This window comes from Corapipo altera, unplaced genomic scaffold (assembly GCF_003945725.1).
Source record: "Corapipo altera isolate COAL_440 unplaced genomic scaffold, ASM394572v1 97, whole genome shotgun sequence".
Taxonomy (NCBI): Eukaryota; Metazoa; Chordata; class Aves; order Passeriformes; family Pipridae; genus Corapipo; species Corapipo altera.
The window spans coordinates 1,129,804-1,150,780 of record NW_020884998.1 but is presented as its reverse complement, the minus strand read 5'-3'; the positions used below and the strand labels follow the sequence as shown (position 1 = coordinate 1,150,780).

General features: G+C 40.1%; 1 protein-coding gene across 5 annotated transcripts in view; it reads right to left on the bottom strand.

Moving 5' to 3' along the window:
• Positions 1–389: 389 nt before the first annotated feature.
• The window catches only part of FARS2 (phenylalanyl-tRNA synthetase 2, mitochondrial), a 233,810-nt gene continuing 213,222 nt past the window's right edge, over positions 390–20,977 (bottom strand). For all 5 annotated transcript variants that reach the window (XM_027666787.1, XM_027666792.1, XM_027666790.1 and 2 more), the window contains one exon: positions 390–716. In XM_027666787.1, the coding sequence (XP_027522588.1) occupies positions 578–716 (139 nt within the window). In that variant the 3' untranslated portion in view covers positions 390–577. The remainder of the gene's footprint in view (positions 717–20,977) is intronic.

The following is a 20,977-nucleotide window of genomic DNA, read 5'->3' as shown; positions in this document are numbered from 1 at the left end:
CCACAGTGGGTCCTTCTCTGTAGCTGATGAAAGTAACACCCATGGGCTCTGAAAGTAAAGAGAGCCAAACTTTTCAAGATGTACTTCTTGGAAAGTTTCTTGAAGGAAAATCTGATATTTCTTATTTAAAAAAAAAGGGGGGGGGCAGGCAGCAGGATAGGTTATTCTTCCCTGAGCTAATCTATGTCTCTGATTTGCTTCACTTGTTACACGGACAGAAGATCCTGTCAACACAGAAATAATGCCAAGTATTTACGGTTTAATGGAACCCAGGGACCAATTAACAACATAGAAAACCACCGGGCAGTGTATTTCTTATCGTAACAGGAGGGAAATCTTACATTACTGCTGTTGCCCCATTTCTTAAAATAAAGCACCAGCACTTTGTCAATGATTTCTCAGTAGTAATGTTTATTACCTGCTAGTTTTACCACTGCCCATTTGTCAATCGCTTTCCATGTTCTACATTCAGTCACAAAACCCCTCTCTTGCAAACTAAAACCCCGAAAAGAGAAGAAAAAAAAGAAAGGAAGGAAAGAAAAAAAGCAACTGTCATTAGGGCTTCAGACCAGCAGTGCTAGAACCTGCCCTCAACCCCAAGTTCTCGAACTGCTGACTCTTCAATAGCTTGATGGATGCGATGCACCTCGTCCTGCGTCAAAGTCCTCTCCGGGTGGCGGTAAACGATCCGGTAGCAATGACTGACCTTCTTCGTCCTACAAGACACAGACCAAAAGAGGACTCATAAATACATGTGCCTCCAAATGCAAATACATGAGGCCAAACACTTACCCTCTGGATCATTTTTATTTGTGGTCTAATTTTGTTCCTGTTGCTTGAAAATCACCTTAATGCTAAAATACACAGTCCAGAGATGTGGGACTGACATGAATTTTAATTTTTGCTGAGGCCTTTGCTGAAGTCCACCTTACACCTCAACTTACATTGTGGTGGGGTAGCTTCTTACCAGAGTAGACAATCCCATGAGGAGGGCTGTGCTAACTAACCGCTGAACCACTGCTGACACCACAGCTCTCTCATTTCAGTGCTAATGGGGCTATTTGAGTGAGCACTGGGCACACATACCCCACTCAGATCAGTGGGGCTGGTGGTGATGGGCATAAGGAAAACACCGTGCAACCTCTGTGCACTGGAGAGCGATGTTACCAGCTGATGTGGGGCATCTCACAGCCTTACCATCCAGGCCTCAGCCTGGGGAAGGAGACCGAACAAACAGCTGCAAAACAGAGTAAAACATTTCTTTCTCATTTCTTTGCCTTCACTGTAAATTAGAAACAGGAATAAAATGCATCTGAAGTATTGTGATGACCAAGTATTCATTTGTGGGAGAAGGACAGAGATGGAGGATGAAGGCAGTCATCGCTCCCAAAGTGGAGCACCAAACGGCAGTGCAAAATTTCTTACCCTGCACTATGGAAAAAAAAAGACAAAGGAGAACACGGAAAAGGAATAGAGAAGAGGGAATGATGGGGGCAAAAAGTATTTAAGAGTTGCTGGTTAGGCAGAGACAAGTTAATGAAAACCCAGGACAAACTAGTAAGTTGAGTAAGAGTGAAAAAAATCTTGCTCTCCATCAAAAGCAGGCTGGAGTACCTAGCTCTTGCAAGGGCACCTCTGTAATTGGAGTGCTTGTGTTACTGAATTTAAATGGCAGTTCTGGCATACTTTTTAGTGCCACACAGCTTCTTCTTTCAAAGGTAAACACTCACTTCAGTGAAAGAGAGAAAATCTGAAGGGAAAAATAATAGGAGACCAGAGATCAAGTATCAGGCAGAAGGAGCTCCCAGACTGGCAGAACTCTGCATTTAATGGCACACAAAGGCATTCAGCAAGCTTTGGGTCATCTCTCTCCTGAAATTCTTTCATGTTAGAATCCATGTTTATTATGACTATTTGATTAGAACTAAGATTGTGTTTATAGACAAAGATAATTCTCAAGATATTAATTTCAACCTCAAATCCTACTAAAAACAGACACAGATAGTTTTTACCTCACAACAGCTATTTAATACAATTAGTTTTTACCTCAGAATAGCTATTTGATACCAACTCTGTTCCACCCGACATGGGTGGGAAGCTTGCCCTGCTCCCAGTGGCCGTTTACAACAAAAAAGATAACTTCAAATTAAAGCATTCCTTCTTTTTTTGTGTGCTCTGAAGATAAAGCAAGTTAAATCTGGCTGGTATTGGAAAGGGCAAACTGCATTTCATAAAGTGTTAAGCTGACTGCACTTAACTGCTAAAAGCCAGCCAAGAGCTTTCCCTGTGTGCGGGTTAAATGCTGTGGAAAAGTGATCTTTGAGAAAAGAGGGGGAGGTGTAACTGCTGGGAAGGTGTTGCTCTGCTCTGCTCCACCTCTGCAAAGCAGTCAAGAGGACAAACCGGGGGGGAAGCAAGTAAATGGAATAACAGGGGACTGGCAAGATGCTACACTGTCAGTAAGAAATTTGAATAAGACAGAGGGATAATGAATCGGGGCTCAACAGAAACAATTTTCAAAACCAGGCTGGCAAACATCACTACAGCTGGTAGTATTTCAGTTTTTAAAGGTGCTACAGTAATACACCTGATCAAAAACATTTGCAAATTGCTTCAGGTGAAAATCTATTTAGAAGGTGTACAGTCACAGGTTTGATCCTGAAGTCTTGTAAATATTGGGAATATATCCCATGATGGAATAGTCATTACCACCATTTAATGTGATGTAAACACAAGTTTGCTTAACATAGGTGTAAGCTGATACAGGGGTATCTACAACACTGTTTCTTCACTGATCATGGCTAAATGAAGGTGACAATTACTCCTGACTCACATGTTTCTGTACCACCCCCCCCCATCCCAGTGAGCCATTCCTTCACGAAGCAAATGAAATATGTCAGAATAGGAAAATAGTTTCTTGTGGGATTGCATTAAATGTAATTAATCTTCATTCGATTACAGGGAAAAAATGAAGTTGCAACAACACATGGCTGGCTACACATAAGCTTGCATGAATGTAACACTGGATGCTATTTTTCTCCCACCTTTAACTTGGTTTTTTTGCATCTTTGTTACTAATTAGAAAGAAAGGGTATAATGGCTCAATGCTATTTCAATAAAAGGCACACTGCAAATTTCAAAACCTTAAGCATTGTTTTCAGAGTACTAATACTAACCTTTCAAGGGACATGGGGAAGAATACTTCTTAGCTCTTCCCTCCCGTAATACTTCCCCCCCCCCACTCCCAAATAGAATACTAAGACACTGCGATTAATCCCTGCCATAAGCTGCAACTGAAAAAAATTATTGTCAGCAAATACTACCTTTGCTCATTCCCTTTCTTGCTTTTCTTTTGTTCTGCAGAGCTACAGACTGTTTGCCTACCTTAAAGATGGCTCTGCTAATGCATAATGAACTCTCTGCTGCATGTCATGCTGCAGCCTGACAATATAGAAGCAGTAGCTCTCTACTCTGAGAAACAAAATTTTGAGGCCAAAACCTAGAACAGCAGCATCACTGGGTAAAAAAAAAAAGAAAAAAAAAGAAAAAAAAAATTTAGAAGATTAGCAGAGAGCACATTGGGCTTTATTTACCTAAACTGCACCACCAGACAAGTCTGGTTTGCAGTCACGTGGACTCCTCTCCATTAGGCTTCAGCTGATCTTAGTGTCACAAGTCTCCTCTGCACCAGCCTGCAGCTTTCAGGTAATGAAACACAGGGAGTACAGTGAAGCACTGCTCAAAGGGAAAAGGAAGTCAGGGATTTATTCTGATGCCACAGGAGGAAACAAGATACGGACCATGAACAAACACTGGAGTGAAACAATGCCTAATGCTCTTTCATATGATTTTTCGAGAAAACAGCTTTGCCTCACATTTTTCAGGATAGTCACGCAGCTGCCTCCATGTGCTAGGGAGCTGATCCCTGCCAGGTCAGATTCATGGCATGGGGTCAACCTGAAGGTCAATGTATATGTTTGGATATTTCAGCTTGATATCTATGCATAACAAGAAACGAAGGGGCCTTAGTCTGCCACTAGTCTAGTAAAACGAACATGAAAGCAACGTGACACTGGCACCAGGGCTAGAATGAAAGGGTGTGTTAGGCAACAAAAATTAATACATGTGTGTTAGCTTTCCCTTCATGGAAAACCACAGAAGGATGCTTTAAATGCTACTTGTCTAGAAAGCTGATCCCAGAAGCTACCAACAGCAAAGCACTTAAATATTCTGACAGGGGAACCTGTCTCAGTCATTACATAAGACTAATCCCTGGGTCATTTGGTAAACAAAATGTTGCATAAAGAATAAATTCTTGGCATTGGTGTTTTTCTCTTCTACATGCAATACTGTAACAAGAATGAAAACTTCTCCATCCTGTACTGGCAGAGGGAGATAAAACGGACAGCAGTGAGTGGGGAAAATCCCTACTATTTAACTGTGTTTTATTCTCCATCGGCAGAGACTTCTGCAGGGAGGTTATCCCTGCTCTTATGTCGTGAGAACAACACAGAACTACACACTTTTCTAGAAAGCTGGATTGACTTTGAGGAACAGAAAACTAGAGATGACAATCACCCACAGCATGAAGGAGCAAAAAAGAGTACCATCTCTTTCATATGCTGAGCAGTTCACTAAGCAGTAGTATTCACCACCATACCTATTATTCCACCTTTTCCTACGGAATACTATTTAAAATGAAAGACCTATGCACATGGTAGCACAAATATTTGAGATTATTTTCTCTCTGTTTAGTGAGTCATGTTAATGAGGTTCTTTGAGGGTCTCCCAATTCTTGCCATGGGAGTTTGTATCCTATATCTCCCCCAAAAAGATTAATCAAGTAATTCCCTCACATAAACCTTCACACAGTACTCAGTGGCTGCTACACCCTTCACAGAGATCAACGTCATGCTCTGAGCATGCATGGAATGACCTCAACAAAGAGAAAGGCTTGTTTTATTTGCACCAGTGCCCTGAAAGCGGTGATGATGGGAAGAAACAAAAATACTGTTTCATGTTAGTAGCATTCCAGTAGAAAAAGCCACGTGGAGAGCACAGCTGTGGTTTTGCTTTGTGGCTCCAGCAGTTCCAGAATGGTTCACGGTTTAAGTGGAAACAGGGAGGAATATTAAACTGCAAGAAGATATAATTAATTACCTGTTCATTTTTGTTTCACGTTTTCAAACCACATCCATCTCCTATGATAGTAGACACAACTGCTAAATATCCTACTATAAATCTTAAATCGACAAGTGGCACTCTTTGCTAAGAAGTACATCATGGAAAATGGCAAAAGGTTTGTGCTATATACCTTATGTCAGTGGCAAATAATTCAATTACCATGGTGATATGCACATAGAATATAGCAGTAATTCTCTGAACAAAGGTCTTTCCTAAATATGCATTCTCATCAGTCCTTTCAAATGCTAATACTTCATCTCTCTGGAAGAGCATATTGTACACACAGCATATTCTTAAAAAGCAACATGTTTTGTTTAAGGTGATTTTGATGCCAGTGAAAGCCATCACTTCCAGAAGAAAGAATTGTTTTAAACCCACAGAAAGTAGGGAATGGTCGTTCCTCTTGCACACCTCTTCCAGCTGATATCTGACAGAAGGATGGTTCAAAGATAGTTTAGGTCAACATAAGCATGTTGAGACTGTCAACATTATTTGACTACTGTGGATTTTTTTGGTGGTCACTTTGAAAGAGATGCATGTTCACTGACATATGGTTGGACTGAAATACTGTTCTTCTATTTCACAAAACTAAGACAGCAGTGGACTTTTTGCTCTTTTCTAACTGGACTTGGTGGAATCTGTATCTGAATACCAAATCCTGAACCTGCTTGACCTTTTCATTCTTTCTTCACTATTAATTCCATCTTAAGTTTCTCTCCTCATGTAGGAAAAAAAGTCAAAATTCTGTTAATAGCCAGATTACTGAGAGAGATAAAGAGCACGGTATGGGATATAATGACAAAGAACATAAATAACACCTTCTAGTTAAGATAATGAAAGGTGGATGAAAAATGAAAGCACTTGGAAACTTTTCAGCTTCTCAGTCACTGAGACACTGTTAGATAGCCATATGTAGGACCTAAGCCATTGTCCAGTATTCAAAACACACTGGATTCGTTAGAAACCTTTGATCGTGACTTTCTTTTTCTGCCTAAATCTATCATCTAATCAATTAATTTCTTGCATGCAGGAAGAGATACAAATAGATAAATACTGAAAAAAATTATTTCATAGGCAACACCTGAAAGTCACCTGGCTGTAAGATGTACTCACTAAATGTTTAGTGAAACAGTTCAAGCAATTACTTGTGCTTTGGCCCAGCACTTTGGCCTCTAACAACCTTTTCTCATTTCAACAGATCGCCTTGGTTTGCTGACACAGGCCAGCAAAAGAACTAATGTGAGCAGTGTAAGGTCTTTTCTGCTAAACTTTTGTAAACAGACTCAGTCACACAAGAAACTGAGAGAGTATTTTCCTTGTGCACTGTTACAGTAGAGTCAGTAACCAGCCAAGGATACAGTCAACCCATCTCAGATTCAAGCACTTCCTATTAAAAAGCTCTTAAGCCTCACAGCACCAACAGTAATGGAATCCATTACGCGCAGGCAACAATGAAATATCACTCGGGTGAAGAAGAAAAGTACCATTCTCCATTATACTAAAAGAAAATCCAGAGTACCCACAGGATCACAAGCTAATTGTGATACAGACTTTTGCCGCCACCGAAGGGCAGAAAAAACTGCTAAGTCTTGGAATTTGGGATTGTGTTTTTTCTTTTCATTTTAAAGACAATGACTCATTGATTCCTTGAAGAAAGCAATGATCAGTGGTTGTAAAGCAGGTAAGAAAACAGTTCTCAAGGGGACGGATTTCACCATTGGTGATGACTGATTGTCCTCCAATCTTTGTCTCTTCGGGAAAATCATCTATCAAACACAGGTGACAGAAATTTCCATCATATCTGATCCACACCAATATGGAGGAATCCATTTCATGTAGACTGAAAGTTGGATGCGACTGAGAGTTGCCCTTCTTGTAAGATGAACTTTATGCATTCAGTTCACACTGGGTCTCCTCCATTTTTAGGGGCTTACCAGACCATCGAGTGAGTCGGTTGCAAATCCTGCTCTAAATCCGGGAAGAATCAAGAATAGGCTAGAGGCTGAATATCTTCAAGACTCTGCTTGTTGTCAGCATAGTAACCCCGGAACACTCATCATGCCAGATAAATTCAACCCCATGCATGGAATGATCTCTCAGCTTCCCAAGGCTGAGCCCTTCAGCCATGAAAGAAAGCCATGGAGTGGGCATGCACGCAAAGACCAGAACATGTGCAAAGCTGTGAGACTTGGAATGGGGACAAAACCCTACATTTTCTTTAGGGTTATCACTGTGACAGGATACTGCACAGGTGGAATAAAGATAGAGTAAAGCAAACTTTCTGATACAAACACACATATACAAAATCCAGTGAAATAACTTCTACCCATTGCAGTGGCAAATAAGAGAAGGTTGCTTGGTAAAATACTTGAGACACTTAATTTTATATACTAAACATAGAAAAATAATTGGATGCTGAAAGTAAGAGAGAAAAATAGATAGTCTCAGCATCAGACAGGACAGAATACCTATTTTGTATACAGCACAGAGTTTTATTTTGCTTCACTTTCCCTAGGTTTGACTGAAAAGGTTCCATGCCAAAGGTTTTTCAAAGTCTAATCTTGTTTTCACCAAAAAAAAATGAAGGGGTAACACTTTTGTTATTTGTTGTTAAAAAAATTGACCACTAGAGACTTAAACATTCTCTAACTGAGCAAACAAATGAACAAAATAACTCAATTTGATATTGTGTCTCATGAGAACTGGCATCTAAGCTCCTTGACTTTCTCCTTCTGTGTTTAGTTCAGAAACCATGGCAGGACTACATTTCCCATGAGAGATCAAGGCAAAAAATTCCTATGATGGATCACGTCCTCTCTCTGGAAAAGAAATTTGGCTGACATAGCCAATACTGACATACTGAGGAGAACAGAAGCAAGCATTACCTGGAAGTCCTGGTAGAACTGGCAGCTGAAGCATTTTGGCTACCAGCTAGAAAATTCTTAAAGAAAAATTCACATTTTAAGTGAGTAAAACAACAACAAATCAACATATTTTCTGTCATTGCTGGCTCTCCCACTTTTTCCACATTTTTCTTGACCTCCTAAATCCCTCGTAATTTAGTGGTAGAAGAAGGTATCTTTGGCAGCAACAGGCTCTGTGGTTCTGGCAGAACTTCATGACTTAGGTGCCTCATTCACAATCCCTTGTGCCCTTCCAGGGCAACTGGCTAGTACTGGATTGGATGAGGGACACAACCTGTCTCTGTTTTGAGAACCCTGGAAGACACACTGTTTGCAGAGTTCGCTTCTTGTGCAAAGACATTATATTCATCTCCCTCTGAGCTACAGTGTGCAGGTAAGAGGATGGAAAAAACTTCTTTCAAACAGTGATATTTATGATTCCATTACTGGTCATTAGGTGCAACAGTATCACTCAAAATTTTCCAACCATTGGCAACTGAAATGCCACCTGTACTTATGAGTGACAACCCATCTCAATAATCTGAACAAATCCAACAAGAGAGGTGAATTTGGACTCTTTCAAATGCCATCTACAATATTTATAATAAAAATGTTAAGTGTGATACCTTTTCAGTTCTTCTGAGTGAAAGATCAAAGACAAGAAGTATAAATATTTAGCAGTTTTTTCCACCAACTAGATGTTAATATTAAGGGCTACAAAAAGTATTACTAAAAATAACATTGCTGTCAAATTAAAACATATTTAATAATTGAGTAAAAAGGGAATTTCTATGAGAATTTAAAACAACTCATTCTCCTAAGAAATGAAGATGGATGGGAGTGACAGCTGGTTCAGATGTATCTCCACTGAGTACTAGAAAAAATGAAAGTCTACAAAGTTAGATAGTAGACAAGTGCATGGGAAGGTCTGAATGCTGTTTTAGGCACATTCATCACTGAGGTTAGTGGTTTTGTCCACACCAGTCCTAGGAGCTAGATGTTTAAGTTCCCTCTACACTTGTTAAGAGTTGAAGTAAAGAGGAACATGGCTCTGGACTCAGACCAAGAACCTAAATTACTTTTCTAAGGTCAAATAGCAAACTGATATAGAGAGGGAACTTATCTAAGTGCAGGCACAAACCCTCTGGTTACCCTTCTTTCAGGTTACTGTTCCCATGAACTCACACTTTCTTTTCTGCAAGTTGTATAGAAGTTCTGGAAACAAAACAGGCTGTGGCAGGAGACAGCAACTCATCCCATACAGAATGGACCAGGCAGGAAGAGTGGAGAGCCAACATCAGGATAACCAAAAATGCTCTTGTTAAGTGGAAAACTAAACCCAAGAGAAAACAGAAGAAAACAGGATGGTGAGAAGAAGGGAGAAGGAAGAGACTAGAAGACAAGAGGGAGTCAAATAGAAAGTAGAAGTTAAGAGAAATCATTTACTCACTTTTTTGGGGGGGGAAAATCAATACATTAAAAGCACCTGGCCCCCTGGCCATCCTGCAGCACTAGAAGGCAACTTAAAAGCATTTGTAGCTGTGTGTGTGCAAATATAGGGGGTTTCTCAATGGGGCTGCTAACAGTACATGTCAAAACTGGTGAAAATTCTGCAGCCGCTTGTGCAATTAAGTGTTGTTCACTATTTCCTTCTAGTCCATATGATACTTTTCCTCTCAGAAATGTCAGGTTTTATGAGCCTTAATCTGGCTAACTGGATTTGTTTTGGAGATGCAGAAATTCCCCAGTTTCCCTCCCTGAGGATAGAGTGGTTCCACACAGACAGTCACAAGAAACCTGTTCTCATCGTTTTTCTGACAGCTGCTGCCTTGGGAAGACAACTCAGAAAAAGTTCTCAAAGTAAGGATAACTATTGGCCAGGAGATTAAAGTACTGTTAACACACAGGAAAACTGTCTAGCTGTTAAACATTTCTCTCAGTGGATCCCATTTATACAGGTCATACATTTGGACCATGATGACAGACAGGGAGTCCAGATCTTGTGGGCGAGGCTTGCCTGGTTATTTTGAACATAATGATGGGGAAAATGTCCCAGCAGTATTGAAACTAGCCAAAAGATGACAACATATGCCAGTGACGTGCACTCGCCAGAACTTTTACAGCTGTCAAAATGAACATTAGTTTGGAAAACTCTAGCTGCCACGTTTGGCACATTGCACCCTTAATATTATGGTTACTCTTCATGAAAATAAAAATGTGAATGTAATTGGAAGTATGCATAGTGAACACCTCTTACAGTAAGATAATAAGAGCATCATGCAATAAAACATCATGTGGACATGAAGACTAAAAAGTCAGGGCACAAAATGAGATGTGTGATTCCATGAATAGAGTGAAATTATTGGTCTGACACTCAAGAAAGGAAAGAAAGCCATTGAGACATTACACTAGGAAGATCAAAATACCATTTTTTGCTATGACTTTACTGAAAGTGATCCTCCCACTAGCAGGAATTAATATCAGGAAAGAAGGAATGAGATTTCAGCACAGAACGGGGAATACACAGGGAGCACCAGAGTAAACCAAATGTTCTCAAATTGTCCAAGACATGAACTTTGCCCTAAGATATTTTAGGAATGAGTAGAACAAATCTCAGAGCTGTTCTCAGTTGTCTTTGAGAGCTTGTAGAGGACAAAGTAAGGTAAAAAATGTTTGGAAAAGGTCAGAGTGCTTTTTTTGAAAACGTGAAAAAAAAAGCTAGCAAGCCATAGAAACTACAGACCATTTGCCTTTACTTTAATTTCCCAGAAAGACTGGTGCAGGTAATGAAACAACTTGTAAGCATACAACGGAAACAAAAAGTAAAAAAAAATAGAAAACATGGATGTATTGAGCAAATCTAGTCAAAACAACCTAATTTCCATCTATAACAGGCAACAGGCTAATAAATCAATAATCAATAAATGAAACAATAAATTGCAGGAAGTAGCAAACACTGGGGGAGCAGGTGTTTGTGGGGGTGTGTGTATGTGCATATGGCACATATCTTCACAGTCAGCTAAACCAGATAAGAAAAAATGGTCTAAGATCAACATGCCACAAAACAAGGATCCATTGGCAGCTCCAAGCAGTTTCAGACAAAGATGAAAAATCTTAGAAAATAATTTAAACCTTATAATAAAAAAAGAAGAAAAATACTAAATCCAATTCATAAAATTAGGTAGTAAAAACCTGTCTCCCTAAATGATTAATGTTGGAGGGAACTGCATAATGTAGATGAGAAAATTGGTGATCAATACTGGTGATTACTACAAAAAGGTGATATTGCAAATGGCTGTAGTAGTTGTCAATAATGTGTTGTTTCTGGGAGGATTTATCCACAGTTCAGTTAAATCTGAAGGATCGTTCTTGTAGGGTTCTTCAACCTAACTCCTGGAGATGCAATATTTTCACTAATGGAATAGGTGATGCAGCAGAAGTGTTTGTTAACTGGTATATTAAATTAACCATAACTGAAGACAAGATTAGAATAATCCTGACAAACTGAAAAAGCTGAATAATTCTGACAACCAGACCAAGTGAAAGCTGCTGTATTTAGCCAAGAACAACAATCTGCACGCACAGAGGATGGGGAACAACTAGACATACAGCAGCATTACACAAAGCATCTAAGGACCACACAGAATCATGAGCTGAAGGTGAACCTGTGATGTCGCTGTGCTGCTTTAACCTAAGCAAGCACCACTCTGGGATGAACTGTTGGAATGCAGATGGAATTACATCCTTCTGCCCTACTCGACCCTGCTATGCTGGCTCAGCTGAAGTACCCTCTTCACACCTCAAGAAAGATGTGAGGCAACTGGAGATCACTGGGGAGCAATGAGAACAAGCAGATGTCTAGGTAACACAAATTATAAGAAAAGACTGAGAGAACATAAGATTGCTCAGCCTAAAGAACAGAAAGCAGGAAGACATGCTTCAAAGACATAAAATGCTGCTGCACAGTTAGGTAATAATCTGTTCATCAACATTCACAAGCAGCAAGAGTTGAAAGTAATGAGCTCATATTACAGAAATGTTCAGCCTGAAAATTCGCTTGGAAAGGCAGTGAGGTCCCCATTGCTGGAAATCTTTAAGGACTGGTTATACAAGTGTCTGTCAGCAATGCTATAAGTAGAGCTGATCCTGTTTTGGAGTAGGAGGATGAACTAGGTGGCAGTACTCTTCAACTATTTAGCATAACATAATGTAACGGTCTTTAAAATGCAGAAAGGTACTTGAGTAGCAGAGATAGCTCAGTGTATCTGCAACTTATCACACATCATGTATTTGTTTATCCCCTGAAAGTGATGTAACCTCTTTAGACCAGCAACCCTTTCGTTAGCCTTACAGACAAATGTTGAAATATAGCAGATAAGAAAGCTAAGTGCTGCTCAGCTATCTTTCACTGCCTACATCAATAAAAAAAACCCCAACCAAACAAAAAACCCAGAAAAGTCCACTATATAAGACAGCATCCCAAAGGGAAAATGTCACTCAACTGCTTGTCCCATTTGCCTCAGGGCTGAGAGATGTCTTAGGAAAGCTCTAAGGAACAACCACAGAAGATGCTGCATATTCTTGATAGGCTGAACTGCATTTTTCTCTTCTAAGTTTTTCTGAGTTTATATCAAGAGGTTAACACTTCGCTTTCAGCTTTCCAAGTTCACATTCAACTCCAGGCTAACTGAAAATAAGGGCAAAGTCCTCCTTCTAACAAAACAATGTTGCAAACAAGCCAGTTGAAATTCTGCACCCCAAGGGAATTTGGGGAAGTCCAGGGACTAGGAGACATCTGAGATGCCAATTCTTAAATGAAGATGTGGCTGGTTGGCCCCAACTGGAGGGACTGTGGCCTTCTGACATAGAAGCTAATTAACTTTATGCCCTGTTGCATACTTATTGTACCTGTTCCTATCTATACAATGGCAGTACAGAATTAAGAAGCCACCACAATAACCCCAGGTACTTGTATAAGAGTATGTGTATGTAAGTGTATGTAAGTGTATATGTTCATTCATAGCCATCACTGCAAGGGCTAGTTTTTTATTAACCTTTGCAAGTTTGCTTGGATTGATAAGATCACCAGTTTTTGGGAAATCTTGATGTCTACTAAATAATTTTCAGGGATTAAATGTTGATCTCATACAAGTTCCACTGCGTATGTGTTCCTCTGTTCTTACATGAAATGTGAAGTTGCCAAGGAACAAATACACTGTTTATGACTTACCCTGTACAGTAAAAAAGAATGGCTCAATGGGGGCACATACTACTTTGAGAGTACTGTAGCCTGTTGTTCCCTGAACTGGAGACTCTCTTAGCCAAGTTTAAGATATATACTCTCCTTTATCCTCAAAAAAAAAAAATCAAATTCTTGACATGACTGCCTGAATCACAGCAGAAAGACTCACACATGCCACAGGTTCCTGCACCACAGTCCCACAAATATGCTTACTTGTAGGTAATTCAGTATAGATCGCAACTATTAATCCAGATTGCTGACTGAAATGAACTAAAGTTATTCTTACATTACTGATTTTAGAGTTATAGAAGAGGTGACTGGTATTTATTGTACATAAGACGTAGCAATTTGGTGGCATAACCTTAAACACCATGTTCTCTGCTTGTAGATCTTCTTTATTTGAACTACAGTAACAGACAAGGAAAGAGATGTTCCTTCTGAGATTATAGGCAGCTACGTCTAAACAGTCACCTTGACGAGTGTCACAAGGAGGTCATACCACTAAGATCAGCAGAGGTTGTTCTCTACTTTGCCAAGTTTGACACACCAGGATGGCTGGTGTTCTAACATTATGTTTCAAAACATACACAGTACCAAAGAATATGAAAAACCCACTGCTGAGAGGGTTGCAATGCTATTCACGCTCCATGCTAATTTCATGCCTGTTAATTCTCAATCTCAGGACAGCATCCACCATCTCTCTCCACTGCACTCATATGGACAAACTCTCTCCCCAGCCACTGATGCCATCTCTCTGCAGAGATGGCTGAACCAACACGGGTGCAGTGTGTGTGGATTCAGTGAGAGAACATACCTCCTTAAAATGGAAGAGATGACAGAGGATACACTGTAGCCCTTAAAGAGGAAGAAGATGGAGACTATAATACCCCCATGACATTTTGCACTGTAGTCTCTACCAAAAGATGGACACAGAGACACAGTTTGGACAACCTAGTAAGATCAGATCGCTGAGCAGCACAAAGTAGATAAAGGGAGAGAGGTATCTGCAGATCTCATTCCTGAAACCTACACATGATACCCATCCACCATATCACGATACTTGACACCACTGTTATTTAACTTTACCATCCACTTGGGGAAGGGTTAAAATGATCTCACCCCTGACACAATAAATCTATCACAGAAGCAGAAGCATCAGTCTAAAGCACAGGTTGCATGGGACTTGGACAGTTATAGGCCAGTCAAAACATTTACAAGCACTTCTGAGCTGGATGAAAGCTTTCTTACATTGCTGGCACATCTGCACTGGCACAAGCTTAGTCTCTTGTATCTCAACAGATCTCAGTTCTGTATATCCCACAATACATCACAGAAACTCCACAGGGAAGCATGGAAAGGATGTGGATCAGGCTCAGCATTCACCTACAAAGCCTGTGGTTAGACCCATACTGTGTTGAATGAATCAGTTTCGTTATTATTTTTGGTTTTGTTTTTTAAAGGTTGAGCCTGTACCTATTTTCTTTTCCACAAATACTGGGTGAGCATTTCAGTAGCACCTGGGTGAACCAATAAAACTGAGCAGCAATGCTGTTTGCACAAACCCTTCTCCAGTCTGGTCTCCAGGTGCTTCTCACAGCTCCTCAGATTTGCCCTACTGCACTAAACCAGCACATCTGCCTGACTGGCTGCATGTGTGATGAACCACACTAGCAAGCTGATGTGGTTGAAAATGACTAAATTCCCAATCTGGGTCAGTGAATGGCCACACCAGCCACTGTGCCAGCACAGTGCAGGGGTGAGAATAGCACAAAGCAACACCTACGCTGCCAGGAAAAACATATGTGGAAACGGGCTAAAATCACAAGCTGGTAATTCACTGAATCATGTAAGCACTGAAGCACATCCTCCTTTTTTCCCCCAAGTTCATGTAAAACCATGTTACACATCCAAACAAGACAGATATAAGGGAGAGGGAAAAAAACCTGTCTGGCTGTCCCCAAAAGTTGCTGAGTTTAAGCTCCTGACCTATTCCCACTGAAGGCAACAGGATGTCATCTGTTTCTGCCAACTGAGGATTCAGCTGACGTTTTACAAAACAAGAGGAACAGGTCCCTGGGTAGCAATGTTTTTGAAGCTGATCAGCAGAAGCAGCCAGTTAGATCCTCTTCTTAAAAATGATGATACACCAGTTTAGTTAGGAAATGAATGAATGTGTTCAGGACAGCATGAGAAGAGGTAAGTGAAAACAGTGATGACAGCTGAACTCTGCAACACTGCAACACTTTTGCCATCAGATAAGCCTGAGGAGAGCGGTTTGAGCAGACCTTAGGTGTTTAGGGTTCTTCGCAGGGCCTCTGTACTAGCACAAATTTAATTCCATGCAAGTGAAGTTGTCCCTTCTCACAAACATAATATGGATCCTGGGAAGGGAGGCCCATGTTTGTAAGCTCACTGTTTCAACAATGCTTAAGAAGTTACTGCCATTAAAGATTAATCTGTCCAAAATTATTGCCTTTAACTACTCCCCTGTATTGTGGGACATCAGCCCAAGCTGATTGATGGCTTTTGGACATTAAAAAGCAAGGTTGGATAGAAGTAGGGTGTGGGAATCAAGAGATAGAAATAATGGTGAATCACTCATTTGCTGAAAGAAGGCATGGTTGCCTTTAACGAATAGTTACATGGAGGATGTGAGATAATATAAGTGGGACTGTTATGAAACTTGACTATGAGATACTTTGAGTAATGATCTATAAGGCTGCTAACTGGATTCAGTAAGTTGTTGAGTCATTGCCGTATAAGACTGGGCTGCTTGGAATGGCATACAAAATCCATATGGCTAAAGGCATCAAGTGGTTTACTTCTGTTTATAGAAAATGAAAATGAGCATACCTGCACATAGCCTTTCAAGAATAAAAAAATTAATATTAAAAAAAAATTAGCCACAATTATATATCATCCATACTAACAATACTATGTCATTTATATTTTAATTAAAGCTGTCCTGAGATTGAGAATTAGCAGGCATGAAATTAGCATGGATTTTTGATGTTCTGAGAAAAAAATACAGTATGTTCTCTGCACTGAAGTATCTGCTATGACATCAGCTCAAACTAAAATGAAGACTGGGCAGAAGGATGCTGGGTACTACATATAAATCACTGATCTTTCACCTTTTAGAATATTTTCACATTCAAACTGAGATGCTAAATGTGCTTAGCGCTTAACAAAAAAAAAAAAAAAAGAGAAGAACTTAACACCACTGTGGATGTAATTCATTCTGGAGTAACTACTCAAGCAAAAACCAGGGCTGAGCTAGTCAGACAACTCTATTATCTTTCAGCTGAAGAAAGTGTGATTAGTGGAGGAAATGTCACATTTACACTTAAGAATGGTTTAAAAGGCAACTTGTATCTTTTGGCACAACTCAGGCATTTAAAAAATACTGTAAGAGAAAGAGGCAGATATAGCAATGAGCACTTTTTTTTTATAATTTCTCATCCTTGTATTAAGCCACCGAGTTTAGCTTGAATATTCAGTATCTCTGCAGTTGGCATTTCCCAGGCAGCAGGGCTGAATTGCTCTCCGCTGGTCCTCAGGGATGCAGCACCGGGACTCTTGGAGATGAAGGATCCCTGCACAGTACCTGCCTCGTGTAGCATCAGCTTGTGGTGCAGCACAGAGCAGCAGGACACAGACCAAGGGGAAACTGCATCTTCTTCACTCCCTCTGCTGTGAAAGGGGAGAGATGGGTCTCTGCAGTTACTCTATATATAGTATGTGGGAAGGGGACAAAAGCAGTCAAACTGGATGGAGGAGGAACATTTGCTAACAAATACACTTCACCAGAGAATTTTTCTCAAAGGTCACATTGACAGCATTGCATATAAAATGAGCATCTCTTCTGAAGATGTTTGTGCTCACTCACCACTAAAAGAATCAAAGTGTTACTCCCAACTGCAGCGCTCTCTTGAGCAGTGCAACATTCATGACCACTACATGGATGCTCTGTAGCCCTTAGGTTTTGTGGTTGGGTTTTGTTTGTTTGGTTTGGTTTTTTCCCTTTAAATGGCAACTACTCTCAGTCTTCTTTTTCTGGCTTTTCACTCTTTTTTTCTCTTCTACTTTTAATTTTTGACTTGGCATTTGCTGGCATTGAGCTGCGAAGCTTGTACTTGGAGCCAGTTAAAGTTACTGGGGAAAATCAAAGGAAACAAACTGTAAAACTAACCAAAAACTACTTTCAGCACAGAGGTACCAGCTTCATGGTCACCCCACTTGTAACCCCCTGGAAACATCACACAAACCAAGAAGCATAGGATAGACTTGGAGAAGATGCACAACTTCTTCTCTCTGCTGTGTTTGTATTTGGCAGCTTTCAGCTTCCTATCAATAGTACCTTTGATGTGCCTTTGTTTTTACTTCCCAACTCTTTTAACAGCCTCTGATAAATGGAGGACCTTCCACCATTACAGATCTCAAACAGAATACCACAAAAGATCAATTGATCTAGATGAACTTGATCCACCCATACTGAAATTCTGATGGCAAATGATCACAGCAGTTAAATTTGGATTATGACATAACCCCCCCCCCCCCATGCCTGCATTCCCTGGGCTACAGACATCCCAGGTGAAGTGTTGAGTGGCTTGCAAAGGTTACCACTATAAAAATGAATGAAATGGGATAAAATTGTAGAGACTTGTTTTCATCAAGAAATGAACCAAACCCATACTCTGCTGAAAATTTACCCTCTCTTGTGCTACAAACATGCCAGTGTGCACATAGTAACCATGATGTTCCCTGGCTTTGCCATTTCTATTCAGGACAAGCATGTCTGTCTTCTCTCTGCTTTCTCAAATGAGCAGAAACTAAGCACACTTGGTTTTAAGAGGTAGAAAGCACCACCGAAAGCAGGTTCAAGGAAGCAAAGCACTGACAGAAGGAACCAGCTGGTCTTTTGCTAGTAACCAAGATGAGTATCTCAAGAATTACAGGCAAAGCAAAAATTAAATTTAAGTGTACTCACATGCTGTGATGCTTGAGCTACAGAGAATTACTGAGTTACCATTCACCATCTGAACTGCTGAACATGTTCATGTTTCTATCCATACCAGCAATAAAATAAAATACCTTAGCTTGAGCTGCTCCAGTAAAAAATATTTAAGAAAGTAAAACTTTCAGACTATGCAGATGAGCAGAGAGTTGGCAATTCATTCAGCTACAAAAATGAGATCAATTCCAATTACAAGCTCATACCTTATTTATAGCAGCCTGGCCTGCCTAAACTAACATATTCATCTCTGATAAACATCAGACATCTCTGACCATGGCAGGATATCAGCTGAGAAGGACAGTGAGTGACAAGGACTTGCTGAATGTCATTCAATGAATCATTTAACCTCTCTGCATGTGAAGAGAAATGCAGGCACCTCACTCAGCCTTCCTAAGAACCTCAATTCAAGAGAAACACTCATGCAAATAAAGAGCTCTGAAACCCTTGAAGAATGAAATACAAGCATTTGACATACCTTGATTTCATGTGTGGGACCATCTCTGTGAATACATGTAGTCCTGCTGCAGGACTGCTCAATTCTTATGTGAGACAATGTGGCTTCTCAAAGGTAATCTGGCAGTGTCGAGTGGCAACACAGGCTATGACAAAACTTCTACTATGAACTTTGGAAAATAAGGAGGGTAAAACTTTGTGCATAAATGCTTTACAATATATTTATTGAAGTAATATATTGTGTGTTTAAATTTTCTCTTCATCGGATATTTCAACGCAGGAAAAAGTAGCCTATTATGAAACATTTGAGCAGAATGAATGGGTGGTTTATTAGACTTTAGAGCAATGACTAGTAGTTGATCTGTCCCCCTCAAGCTTAAGAGACAAAAAAAAGTCTGTTTCCCCTCACCCATCATGGTGTAGAGTGGAATAGGTATGAATAGAAATATGATTAGTCTAAACTGCAGTCTTTGATGTAGCAATGCCTGCAAAGGTTACCTGCAAAACTGAAAGGCAGCAACAGACTATTTTTGCATGAAAAGGGTAGTCTCCAAGAGAAGATAAAGGGCATCCATGTGACTTCTCTGCTAAACATTCTCCAAAGCCATGGATTATTCTCTTCCCACAGCAAATACCACACACAGCCTCTTCATCTTGAAAGAGCATGCAACAAGGTCTGCAAGAGCAGCAGCCCTTGCTCTGCTTGGTCCTGTGGCAGCAACAGCCCTGCTTTGTGGCCACACCTGATTGTGCAGGGAAATGATACCCACTCAGCTGAAGCACAACACTCTCCCCCTGCTTTTTTTCTGGAGGACAAGTTCTCAGCTAGATCAGTCCCCTGATTTGGATGCCATAACACAGGGGATGGCATGAGTGAAGGAGTGAAGACTGGGAATAGCTAATCAGAACACAAGCTTTTGCCACAATCTAATATCATGGTTCCAGGACTGAACTCAGAGAATCTGCCAGCTCAGCTCCTACTTGCTTTGGGCTCTCATAAGCAATTGCCAACAGAAGATGTGATGTCTTCAGTGGGTACCACCTAGGACCAAAGCTTGAACATCTTAACCTGACCTTTCTTAAGTTTGATTGAAAATAACCTTCATATCCCTACAACTTCAGCGTGAGTTATGGCAATGTAGATGATACTGCTTGCCTGTATGAGAACCAAGAGAACACTGAAATGGGTTCACCTTGCAATACCTTATGTTTGTAAGCAAATTTTTTTCTGCTCCTCATAGTGCAGAGACTCATGGGAGAGCAAGTAGAAGCTTGTGGGATTTGGAATGTTTTTCTGGCTGGAGGCGTAAGAGAATCTGATTCATTTGTATTTCCTTTCAGAAATGCAACTGCCGTCAAACAATCACAAAACAGTGCCATGATTAAACAACTGATTACAGGCAAGCATGGGGATGCCCACACACAGTAAATGTGTCCTGCTGCTTCCTGGGAAAGTTTGCTGCCCGTGCCAGGTTCTGTACGGCTGTGTTAGACTGCTCCCTGTCCTCAAACTAGCTCATGCACAGTCTTTCTAAAGGCAAGCCCTGTATTTAGATCTTCCATTTGCATTTACATTTTTAAAGAGACAACTGTGATTTTCCAAATAATTAAATAACAGGGCCCAAATAAAACAAGTAAATATAGGAATTGAATTTGGGAAAAACCACTACGTATCTTGGTTTAACTTTCACCCTGGTAGATCTTTATACTGAAAAGCAAAGTAAGCGTAACTTCAAAGATGGAAATACAGTTCTAACTGATATGGGTTATTTCATATATATATATACTGTATAATAGAACTCTATATTATTGTATTTAATAGAACAGTGCTCAAGTAGAATTCAGAAAGAAAAAAAACCCAAGTACTTCCATTACTTTTGTGTTAGTTGAAAATTGCCAATAATTTTTGTTGCAAAAACATTTTCCTTCCACTTTCAACATTCCTCTGAGACAGGAACAAAAATAGTTTAACTGTGAAAATAATCCATTTTACAGGCATCAAACTATTTTTAAATCCTACTCCTCAGTCTGCTCCTCTATGCCTAGATCACCAGTAATTTATTTATGAAATTTTCTGAGGAAGGGAATTTGGAAAGGAAAGGTAGATGGGAAGCAAAAAAAAGTCCTAAACACACACACACACACACACACACACACACACACACACACACACACACA